The 13,241-nt window shown below is 39.7% G+C and overlaps 1 protein-coding gene across 1 annotated transcript; it reads left to right on the forward strand.

Annotated features, from left to right (window-relative positions):
• Positions 1-533: 533 nt before the first annotated feature.
• LOC139455493 (uncharacterized) lies at positions 534-2,930 on the forward strand. The gene has a single exon (XM_071237043.1). The coding sequence runs from the start codon at positions 563-565 to the stop codon at positions 2,024-2,026; it is 1,464 nt and encodes a 487-aa protein (XP_071093144.1). The 5' UTR covers positions 534-562; the 3' UTR covers positions 2,027-2,930.
• Positions 2,931-13,241: the final 10,311 nt, after the last annotated feature.

Raw genomic sequence — 13,241 nt, forward strand, 5'->3', positions numbered from 1 at the left:
AGATAAAAGTACTCCCTCCGTCAGTCGTACAAAGTGAGAAGTGAGAAAACGGAAGCAATGGGGAATTGAGAACTACAAAATTCAAATTATATTGGAAATATATTTTGATTAGAAAACGTGATTAAAATGCAGATTTTACATTCTAGGGGCAAGAGAGAATGTGCAGTCATCTTTGGCATCACAATGGGGAGGAGACGTCGTTATCATGGATTGCTGTGATGAACTAAACCATGCATTATTTTAATAAGGGCGACCACTGTTTAATCTAATATATGTCAATACAGCACATGTAAAGTGCAGTGTTTAAGTATATACTGCTACGTACTTAGATCACCAATGACAGGACTGTGTGCCACATCAGGTAAGTTGAGATAACCTAGTGCTCTTTGCACCCGGGACACGGTGACACTGACTGCGTAATGATAACCCAATATGTGTAAACATGTACTTGTACCTCAAGACAGCCACTCATTAGTAGAAAACGTCGTGTCGTACCAAGAGGTACACGCTCACATCACGCTAACGGACAAGGACATCTCAAGGGATATTGTACATTCTGAGAATGGCCGAGTCTAAATGTCTTTCCTGGTGGCTGTCATGTACCTACCTGATCTGTGTTTGTAACTGCCAGGACAGTATTGTGTCTGTCATACAGAGACTAGATCAGTTTCAGGAGGAACTGCTTGATAACAAGGATGATATGATCCGTATGGAGAAAAGGATACTTAATATCATAGATGTCGCTAAGACATCATTGAGAGCAGAATTGAAGGAAAACATACGGGATCAAGTGAGAGAAGCCATGGCCGAGATTCTACAAGGAGAGTCTCTTCAGGACATGGTGAAAAGTCAGGTCGTCTCTGAAGTGCGGTATCTGAAACAGGGCTACCATCAGATGAAGAGACAGTTGCGTCATGTTTCCAGATCACTCAAAGACTTTCAGGACGAGACGGGTGAATTTCATGAATCTGTGCTGAAGAAAGCAGATGTGTGGAATCGAGAAAACGCAAGTGATACCTGTGTCAAAGATAAACACAGACTGGAAATAGAACTACGAAAAAGTGATATTTATGCTGCTGATCTACAGAAAAATATTGAACGATTCATAGTATTGAACGAGACATGCCAATCCCAAATATCACAACTGAAAACAGCTCTTGCTATGCCTGCTTCAACACCCGCCCCTGTAAATGTCACCTCTATCCCCAAATCACGAGTCTCAACCACGTCAGTGACGACACCCAGGCCAGAGGAGGAGAGAAGTAGGATCCTGATTGCTCCAGTCTGGTCAGGCACCCAGCACCAGTTCCGTCAACTCAACATTCACAGTAACTCACTTAGTGTCTATCAGTATCACACCATGAAGCAGGTGACATATGTTGCATACATTGCTAAGACAAAGAAACTTCTGATAGGATTACGGATCTCTGATAAAATAGTGTCATCTCCACTGGATACAAGTCACGTGACGGTGCTAAGAGAAGGTGTAAAGACATATGGCATGGCAGTGGATGAAGATCGGGACATTGTATTCATAGCCACGTATGAACCACGATACTCAATCAGCCGCATGTCTACACAGGGGAAAGACTTCACTGCCATCATTGCCTTGTCCAAGTACGGAGGCTTTCCAAGGGAAATAACTCTTGACACAAGGAGAAAGAGGATATATGGGTGTAATCAGGGGAAACTGTTCACAGTGACATATGATGGTCAAGGTCTGGCAACATTAGCCACAGGAAGTAACATGTATGCTGTAACCCTAGATCAGACAGCTGGTGTGTTGTATTATAACATTGAGAAGAAACTGATGAAGATGACAGTGTCCACTAATGTGAGTACAGAGGTGACCACACTGAGCGCCGTCCCCTGGAACATGAGACTGTACAGAGGCACTATCTACTTCACTTGCTATAGTTCTCCTATTGTAGGTGCAGTGGATGTGACATACAACACTGTTGCATACACTCTCCAGTCATTATCCATGAAGGGGGCCCGTGCTTTACTTATGTGTTTGATTCCCTGAATTCTACAATGGATATTCTACCATGAATATGGAAAATACTCCACTCAGTAGTTTCGACTTACAATAACCAACAGCTAATATAAACAGCTGATGTGGCGTCCACATCACAATGGAAACTGATATTTATAGAAGTACGTTTTTCCCAGTCATTGTTGGTAGACATTTTATTGTACATTATATTGTACAAACATACGTTACAAAGTGCAGAGGTTCCGTCATTCAAAGCACGAGTGGCAATAGATAGTGGAAGTAAAACACAATGGAAACCGACTGAGTGAGTGTATTTCTAGTTTTGGGGACAACAGTTAGCTAAAATTAGGCACCTTTCTATATCCGAATGTGACGTCACATCATTTGCGTCACAATGAGCGAAAATATTTATGCGCTGCGTGGATTAAAACACAGTACGTTTATCAAGCTCCTTCCAAGCGCGTGACACCTTACATCGCTGTGAGGAGCATGTACGTTTATCTCTTATTCTATTATTAATTTGGAAATTACTCGATTCAGAGGTTGTCATATCACAATAAAGCCCCACTGATTGAAACAGCCGATTTGACGGCCGCACCACCGCGGAAGCTAATATTAATAGAATAGAACTTGACGGTAGGCATATTTCGGAACGATGAGCGTTCGGTTCCAAATTGAATTTAGATCGGTTAAATCTACATGTAACCTAGCTCTACATTGAAACACAGTAAGTCTATCTCCTACATTTTCCAACACACGAATATTTGAACCTCCATATATGTCCATCATATAGCAGTAGGTTAATTGGACTTATTTCGTTTATTTGGAGTCGGCAAAAGAGTTGATATAACTGTACAGCATCGTGTCCCTGATAGAGTGATTTGGGGATTATAGGTTTGATATAAAATTAAGTTTAGGTTGTAAAGTCGGTGATATGTACTGTAGGATTTTAGCAATAAATACATTTTCATAGTTGCATTGTTATTATCCGTTTTTTCAACTAAAACAAAACAATGCATGACTCTGTACGAAATACCTCTGCTGACACTAAGGCACCACCGTCTTTATATTCAGGGAGGGGCATTGGGTTGTTTTTAAACTAATACTTGTTCCAGAAAAAAATGGAAGATATCAATTTGACCTCAGGTTTTCCCCAAAAGCCAATTGCCTGGAGCGGGCTGTGTTTCTTGAAGATACTCTAATGTGAAAAACCTTCATTGTGGGGGCTCTTCATTTCACAGAAATACATTGTATGTTTTGAAGCAGGAGCTGAATACATAGCCCCAGAACATTATACAAATACTTACTCTTGACGAAGGGGTCGGGTCCTCGGGCCCAATGACCTCGTCAAGAGTAATCAGTCGTTGTCGGTATGCCAAAAATCACTTTAAAGTGCCAGTATAATTTGCATATAATATATCAGTATTCCAGTATATCATGGCGTGTCAGCTTAATGTGGGAGAAAAACCCGAAATGATGCAGGTCTCAGACGTTTACCACTTCGGTGAATGCGCATGCGTCAGAACAGCAAGTCGCTGAAAAGTCTTCTCCACCAAAATCATCTTATATCTGTATCATTATCAGATACTGTGACGCAAAAATCAGGTAAGGTGACTATGAAGATACCTACAATGGACTCATGTTAGTGAATCATGAAGATGGTTTTAGGTTTTGCTTAAAATCAAGTGTCCAAAATATGTAGAAATGTTTAAGGAGAATTTACACAAGTGGACTAGTGCTGATTGACTGAGCGTCCGATTAATCAACAAACAATGGTCAGCCCAAACAGAGTCAGTGAAGCATTGAGTGGCCCTGTCAGCGAGGAAGATGACCTTCGACACGCTACACAAAGTGTGGATGATATAGAGAATAACATTTTCATTGAAATACACACACGCCTTGGAAAACTAGATCGAATTTCTTTCGAAACTGAACTTCTGGACACATACAATGATGATGAAGAAAAACTAAACGAAGTGAGACAAAGTCTTTATGACGTAGCCAAGGAGACTCGACACGATACCCCAAATGGATATCTACCAAAACATGTACAAAGAGAACATTCCAGGAAGTCTGTGACTGAGAAATATGCGTCTGATGTATATTGCCTCTATGGTTTTATTACACACACAATCCCCTCTCATATACTGGAAAAACAAGTACTCAACAAAGGCAAATCAAACGCACGTCCCTACAACGTACTTGGAGATAGTTTGCTGGATACACAAAGAGGTAATGATCTTTTGACCCTAATCTATACTACGCAGAGCTGGTTTGACTGTCTTAATGATAGGTTTGACTTCGCGACTAAGGTTAAGGCTAACCAGCGAGGATGTAGAGGGGAGGGCGGTGTGGCAATTTTAGTTAAGAAAATTATACACAGGTACACTGATATATGTGAATGTGAGTATGATAGTTTTGTAGCTGTGAAACTCTCCCGTCCCCAGTGTGCTGATATGTATGTAGTGTGTGCTCTGCTCCCCTCCACTAATCACAACACAGTAGTGTATGAGGAGAGTGACAAGGAAGTGTTCGACGTTGTTGATGAGCTATCAGTTATGTTGTTCTTTGTGGAGATTTTAATACAGATCTTGTAAATTACCCAGCATCCCCTCGCTCTACTGTACTGCATCCATACTTGAATACAGGAAACATGGTACCAACATCATACAACTGTGGTGTCATTCAAGGTCAACTCAAGACATTGTGCAACAAGGCTGGAACACAGTCATCTCTGATTGATAATATATTCTTGCCAGATGCTCTTCAATCATCTGTGTTGACGACCTCTGTCAATAACAACATCGATTTCGAGATATCGGATGATTCACCAGTAGTGGTATCATTCCTTAGGGATGCGTTCTTAACAGAGCAAAATCTATGGACTCCCCCAACTTACAAATGGCAGAAGGCGAATGGCCTTGAACTGAAGGATGACACCCTTCCAGACATGACACATGCTGACAGCGATATGATGGAATATTATTTTGATGCTATATTGAGCACTCTCCACACGTCAACAGCAATGTACATCCCAACAGGATACTACAGACCCTTATTGGAGAGGATCTAGTCTAGACTACTACCACTACCAGATTCGTCATGCTAGACGACAATGGATATCTCAAGGTAAACCTGGAGGAGATGCACATGGCTCTTATCAATAGTATATGGCAGTAAGATGCAACTTCCCTCGACAGAAAAGAAAAGCAATCGGACAGACACAAGTATGCAGACCCGAACTCTGCCTGTGAAGTGGACATTGGTGAATTTTATAGAAGTGTCAGGAAACAGAGGAAGACTAATGCAACATGTACATCTCTACTGTATAAAGACAAGACGGCCAGCACACCCGAGGACATCTGCAATATGTGGACTGGTTATTATGGGGATCTGCTGTCTCCTCTCGGTAGACCTGAGTTTGAAACGGACTTTTATGAGGAAACAAAATCAAAGGTTTGTGATATAGCAAACAGTAACATATCTGAGAACGATCCAATCCTGACGACAAGTATTGTTGCATCTAATGAAGTGAAATCAACCATTAAGAGGCTGAAAAACAATAAGTCTCCTGGACCAGACTGTATTACTGTAGAACGCCTCTATAATGCTGACAATCTTCTGTTTAAACATCTGGCACACCTCTACAATATGATGATCAGTACTTGTTACACGCCTGTCATGATGAGAACTGGAACTATTATTCCCATCTACAAAGGGAATAATAAAGATAAATGTAACCCAGCTAATTAAAGCGGTATCACTCTAACATCCAATATTGGGAAGGTTTTTGAGAGGTTGTTGCTAGACAGACTGGAATCCTACATCAAAACCAGTAATCCTGATTTCCCACATCGTCTCCAGTGCGGCTTCCGGAAAGAGCATGGCGCCAGTGTTGCTACATATGTTAAAAGAGGCTATTTCCCATTAACAAGATAGACACTCAAATATATATGTTGCCTTTCTGGATAACAAAAAGGCCTTCGACAGGATGTGGCATGAGGGGCTGCTACTGAAACTATACAATCTTGGTGTGAAAGGCCGTGCATGGCACATTATCCGTCAATCTTACCAAGAAGCAAGTGCTTGTGTTAAATACAATGAGAGGACAAGTGATTTGTTCAATGTTCATCAAGGAGTAGGAAAAGGTCGCGTGCTCTCAGCATGATTGTTTCTTGTCTATATTAATGACCTGATATCTCAGTTTGATAATCTACAATGTGGACTAATTGTTGGTAAGGAGCTGATGACACTACTGTTGTTAGTACGAGTGTACATGGACTGAATATGTCTCTTGATACTATCCACAAGTATGCGCGGCGCTGGAGACTGACGTATAACGCCAATAAGAGCTGTGCCTTGTCTTTTAGCAATAACAGAAGACATTGTAATAGACCTGTGTTCAGAATTGGCGTTGTGACAATGAAGTACCAAAGTAGTACGATTTATGCCGGCTCTCTGTTACACACGGAAAAAACAAATGAACGAACTACTAGAGCTTGTGCTAAGGCGCGACAGACAATCAACTCCTTAAGAAATGTTGGTCTTAGAGCTGGAGGATTGAGCCTAGTATCTTCATCGATACTGGGCTCGATACTGCGAAACCCAACAGCGCTACTTTGCTCGACGAGTCCAAAACCTTCACAGGAGATCCTCTCCAGCTGCTACAACTCAGGTTCTAGTATTATGGTCAATGCTGGTCAAAGTGGAGAAAATGAAGCTTCTCTTTCTGGGACGACTCTGTAGAGTTGCAAGCACAACCATTGTGAAGCCGATTTTCTATCTCAGATTATCCCAGTATGTCACCACTCTCTCACACAGTGCCAGATCCGTAACACACGATCTACTGAATGTGGCTCAAAAGTATGGAGTGAGTGAGTGAGTATGGTTTTACGCCGCTTTTAGCAATATTCCAGCAATATCACGGCGGGGGACACCAGAAATGGGCTTCACACATTGTACCCATGTCGGGAATCGAACCCGGGTCTTCGGCGTGACGAGCGAACGCTTTAGCCACTAGGTTACCCGACCGCCCCTCAAAAGTATGGATTCTCAGGCGTCTTAGATAAACTAATCAACTCTGGGGAATTTCCACCTAAAAGTGTATGGAAAAGCATGGTACAACGAGCTATTAGTGAGTCTGAAAATATGAATTGGAGAAATACTTTGCAACAGCGTCCAGACATGCATAGGTTTAGTTCTAGCCACACCTGCCTTGCACCACATCGTCTCTAGTCTCTGTGTGTATGGTATGATATTGCTTCCCCCTGTATATGCTCTTGTAAAGCTCGGCATATTACCTGTAACGTCAGGACTGTGTCTTATCTGTAACTGTGAATGTGATGGCATTGTTAAGCACCAATTGTTTTACTGGATGGCCTAATGAAACAGAGAAATGTGCTTAGCGAGTCTCTATTTGACAATGTCAGCCTTGACACCTATCTCAGACTTGAGGACACGTCTAGTGATAACGTCAAGCTTCTGGCACGTGCCTGTGGTCCAGGACATGACACTTGACAGCTGGGCAACATTCATGAGTATCGTGGCTAAACATGTCAGCTCATGGAACTTAACATCCATATTGTATTTGTGAAGCTATGTCACACATCATGTAAATATAGTTTCACGCATCACTTCATTACTGCTTACCCAGCTCAATCTGTTGTATTTATATGTATTTTGTCATTGCCGTTGTCAAATTATGTAATGTAATTATATGTACTACTCTCCGAATCCTTGGGGGAAATAAAGAGTATTCATTCATTTATCACCCCTCAAGAATGCGACCACACAATATTGACATGGGTTGGCATGTTTTGCGAATTTGCATAAAATACTTGTTCGTATGTGTACGTCGAACTGTGCCTGAACAGAAACTTATTGTCTAACACGTCTGGTAGTCTTCGTGGAGTTGATAAAACACGAGAAAGTTTGAAATATTTTATTGATTAATTAATAACTATTCTTGGTAACACCTATACATGTCAATCATGCCAGCACGTGTACGAGCATATTGTACTACAAGAAAAGAGAGTTGCAAATTATAGCTACATATAGGCATCCAAATAAAATGTTGAAAAGTGTTTTGAGTACAGTGAAAAAGGCCTAACAGTCACTTCATTTACTATATGTACTCTCCAGTAGGTCGTGAAACTCGACCGTCATATAACAGGCGGTTTAAATCTTTGTTTGAAAAGCGGCATTCCCCATTGTCTAAGATATGTATCCCAGAGTGGAGATGGAACATTTTCCATTCAAGTGTAGAGCTTGTAAGACAGAGTTCAATTCCTCATTATGAACGATTTTGCTATTTCCGTGGCTCCAAAAAGTAAATCTATATTTAATATGAATACCATGTTATGTTTATATGTGAATACTGTGCCACTGTAGGAAGAAAGTACCTCTAACCATATTACACTGAATCTTCTGTGATGAAGTTCATCTTGCTAATGCAAACAGGTGATAATCTTGTTGTTGATAATATGGATGTGTTCTTAGACAAAGCCTACATATATATACTGTTATATACTTTACTCCGTCATGTGTGGTTTAGGATATATTAATGTGTTATGGGCAGGTGGCCTGTTACTGAATAAATTGTCTGCCTGTCTCAGTACGAAGCGCGTTTTTGATAGTGATGATCATGTGATAATGAACGATGGTGAATATTTGTATCATACCTTACAGACAGAATTGTAATCATATATAACTCATATCAATCACGTGAATGATGTTCAGTAAATAAGTTACACTAAACATGGCAGCGTTTAGCCCACTCCCGCTTGGCCTGACGGTCCCTCGTGTGTCATGTTTGTTTGACATGCCACCTCTACTTGTAAAACAGGATTACCCTTAATTAAAAAAAGTCGAAAATAAACGCTTCAAACATGCACGGTTTTCCGAACACAGCGCAAGGTTGTTGGTATGATTGAGTGTGTCTCAACATGTACGGTGTGATAGTGTGCGTGGGGGGTGGGGGTGGGGTGGGTGGGGGTGTTGGGGGGGTTGGGGGAGTGGGGTCGCAATCAGTGTGTTAACATGGCTCTTTGTGTCGCACTCATTGTGTTGACATGTCTCCGTGTGTCACAGTCATTGTGTTAACATGTCTCCGTGTGTCGTACTCATTGTGTTAACATGTCTCTGTGTGTCGTACGCATTGTGTTAACATGCCTCCGTGTGTCGCACCCATTCTCTTAACATGTCTCCGTATGTCACACTCATTGTGTTAACATGTTTCCATGTGGCATAGTCATTGCGTTAATGTTCATAGTCGCACACTGAGCATTTCCTGATAACACAATCTACTCCTGACAACCTTCTCCGGGACAACGATGACTCGTTGTTCACCAAGTGTGTGACCTTAAAGTTTAATATGATGAAACACTTCATTAGAGAAATGTAAATTACATATAAATACTCAATACGGTCACTCTGTAAATTTAAAATATCTTGGCACAACTTAAAAATATACTTTCCGAGAAAAGGATCCATTGTACAGGAGTCTGGTTGTGTACAGATTGTGATTGTGGTTAAAGGTAAGATGCGTATCATATTATATTTAAGTGTAAAACAAATACCTGTTGTGACAATAAGTATTTACCAAATACTGCTCGTCCTTATAATGTAAATAAGGCCTTGTAAATATTTTACAGTCATAGCAGCAACGTACAATCACAGTTGTTGCCATTTACTAAAACCGTGTGTTCAACATGTAAATTTGCAGTTGTGTTGAGTTATGTCCCTTGTAAACACTTTTATGTACGCTTCATAAATTTATGTTCAGAACTGGAAGCTAAAGTTATTGCATTGTATTTGTAATTTTGGCTATTGTGCCCTACAACTGAATAAACATGCCTGTGTGTTTGTCTGTTTGTCTATCTGTCTGTCTTAACGTCGTATTTTCGTTTATTTGAAGTCGGCAAAAGAGTTGATATAACTGTACAGCATCGTGTCCCTGATATAGTGATTTGGGGATTATAGGTTTGATATATAATTAAGTTTAGGTTGTAAAGTCGGTGAGCCTGGAGCGGGCTGTGTTTCTTGAAGATACTCTAATGTGAAAAACCTTCATTGTTCGGCTCTTCATTTCACAGAAATACATTGCATGGTTTGAAGCAGAGGCTGAAGAAATAGCCCCAGAATATTATACAAATACTTACTCTTGACGAAGGGGCCCTCGCGTCCAATGACCTCGTCAAGTGTAATCATTCGTAGTCGGTATACCAAAAATCACTTTAAAGTGCCAGTATAATTTTCCCCAAACGCCCTTATTCTGAAATACACTCATTGTGTTAACATGTCTCCATTTGGCAAACTCATTCTGTTAACATGTCTCCGTGTATCACAGTCATTGTGTTAACATGTCTCCGTTTGTCACACTCATTGTGTTAACATGTCTTCGTGTGTCACACTCATTGTGTTAACATGTCTTCGTGTGTCACACTCATTCTATTTACATGTCACCGTGTCTCCGTGTGGCGCACTTATTCTGTTAACATGTCTCCTTGTGGAACACTCATTTTGTTAACGTGTCTCCGTGTGGCACACTCATTGTGTTAACGTGTCTCCGTGTGGCACACTCATTGCGTTAACGTGTCTCCGTGTGGCACACCCATTGTGTTAACATGTCTCCGTGTGGCACACACATTGTGTTAACATGTCTCCATGTGGCACACTCATTGTGTTAACATGTCTCTGTGTGTCACACTAATTCTGTTAACATGTCTGCGTGTGTCACACTCATTGTGTGAACTTGTCCGTGTGTGTCACACTCATTGTGTTAACACGTCTCCGTGTGTCGTATGCATTGTGTTAACATGTCTCTGTGTGTCGCACTCATTGTGTTAATGTTCATAGTTGCACACTGAGTATTTCCTCATAACACAATCTACTACTGACAACTTTCTCCAGAACAACGATGACTCCTTATTTACTAATTATGTGACCTTGAAGTTTAATATGAAGAAACACTTCATTAGAAAAATGTAAATGATATTTAAATCCTTTAGACGGCCCCTCTGTAAATTTAAGATAGCTTTGCACAATTTAAAAATAAACTTTCCGAGAAAAGGATCCATTGTACAGGAGTCTGATTGTTTACAGATTGTGATTGTGGTTAAATGTAAGATGCGTATCATATTATATTTAAGAGTAAAACAAATACCTGTTGTGACAAAATAAGTATTTACCAAATACTGCTCGTCCTTACGATGTAAATAAGACCTTGTAAGTATTTTACAGTCATAGCAGCAACGTACAATCACAGATGTTGCTATTTAATAAAACCATGTATTGAACATGTAAATTTGCAGTTGTCTTGAGCTATGTCCCTTGTAAACACTTTTATGTAAGCTTCATATATCTATGTTCAGAACTGGAAGCTAAAGTTATTGCATTGTATTAGTAATTTTGGCTATTGTGCCCTACAACTGAATAAACATGTTTGTCTGTTTGTTTATTTGTCTGTCTTTATGTCGTATGTACAAACAGGACACATTTCTTCTTGAGATTAGCACATGAACAATCACATTGTGCGAGTATGACTTTGAGAGTAAACTTGCCCCTTGGCGTAGGTCACAGGTACGAGCGCCCTGTTTATTATCAGTTAGCTCCCTCGACAAGCATGTGATACTGGGGGCATAGGGCATAGGGTAAACGTCAGATCATAGATCAAAGTACTTCCTTAGGCCAAAAATTTGTTCGTCAGTCCATTCACTTTATTCAGATGTATTGTAGGCCATAGGCCCATGATACAATGGTTACAGTGTGGTAATGGGAGTTGGAGATCCCAACAAACTTTGCCTTAGATTCATAGCTTTCAGAATATACATGGCTAGTTTCTTAACAGTAAATGGGTTGGTAGATGACATTAAAATATTGTACTTATGTCTTGTCGGGAACTCATAATAATGCAAGGATATATATTCTGACCTCAAAGCTTGATAACAATCACAAATTAAAATAAGGTGATACTCATCTTCGATATAACCATGTTTACAGACAGTACAAACTCTTTCTCCTCTAGGTTCCTTGTTATGTCTACCTGATTCAATTCTTAGATGATGAGAACTACATCTGAAACGTGCCATAATACTTCTAAATTTATCACATGATAGCCTTGTAATATACATTTCAACACCAAATGTTTGCTTGTACAAAGAATAATAATATGATTTCGAACTTTCATGTATAGCTAAATGCCAGTCTTGTTGGTACGATAATTTTAGCCTCACAAAAAAATCCTTTATGAACAAAGGTATATTTGCAACACACTGTTGATCCCATATAAAACCAAATCCTGCTGACACAATTATGTGTCTAATTTTGGAAACCCAGTTTACTTTACCATTACTTACAGCTTGCAGTTGCATATTATAGCATTTCTTTACATATCTAGATTCTGGCATTTTCAAAATTTTGCACCAATATTTAACAACTCTTTTATAAGAATAAATGTATAGAGGATATCGGCCACATTCACCTCTTATAACGTGATTTGAGGTGGAGACCTTAACACCTAAAAAGCGCTTACAAGCCCTCATGTGGATACTTTCAATATCATTACAAATTTCGGGACTCAGACCCCATATTTCTGCTCCATATAGCAAAATTGGGCTAATTTTGGTATCAAATATTTTAAAAAATAAATGAAAGGGTATGGGCTTAAAGTTGGACAGAGATTTCAGTATGCCACATAGTACTTTCTTAGCTTGTAGTGCTGCAACCTTAACATGTTTACCCCATGATGAAGTTCTTGTAAAAGATAAACCTAAATATTTGTACGAGGTTACACACTCAAGACTGGAACCATCAAAGTTCCATTTCTCATACTTTGATAAAACACCACCTTTTTTAAAAACAATGACTTTAGTTTTTTCCAGATTAACACACAAATGGTAGGTATCACAAAAATATTTTAACGTATCAATACGTTTCTGGAGACCAGAAACAGTGTCAGAAAGCAAAACAACATCATCTGCAAATAATAACAAAAATAGTTGAATACGTTCAGGATGAAGCTGTATGCCTGTTGAACAAGATAATTCTATATCCATTGCCAACTCATTTATAAGCATAGAAAATAATAATGGACTTATTATCGTCAGTCTTGTAAAGTGAGAAGTGAGGAAACGGAAGAATTGCAGATTGAGAACTAAAAAAATCAAATTATATTTGGAAATATATTCTGATTAGAAAACGTGATGAAAAAATGCAGATTTTAAATTTTAGGGGCAAGGGAGAAAGT

Source organism: Haliotis cracherodii, unplaced genomic scaffold, assembly GCF_022045235.1.
Source record: "Haliotis cracherodii isolate W230 unplaced genomic scaffold, xgHalCrac1.p SCAF_11, whole genome shotgun sequence".
NCBI classification, from domain to species: domain Eukaryota; kingdom Metazoa; phylum Mollusca; class Gastropoda; order Lepetellida; family Haliotidae; genus Haliotis; species Haliotis cracherodii.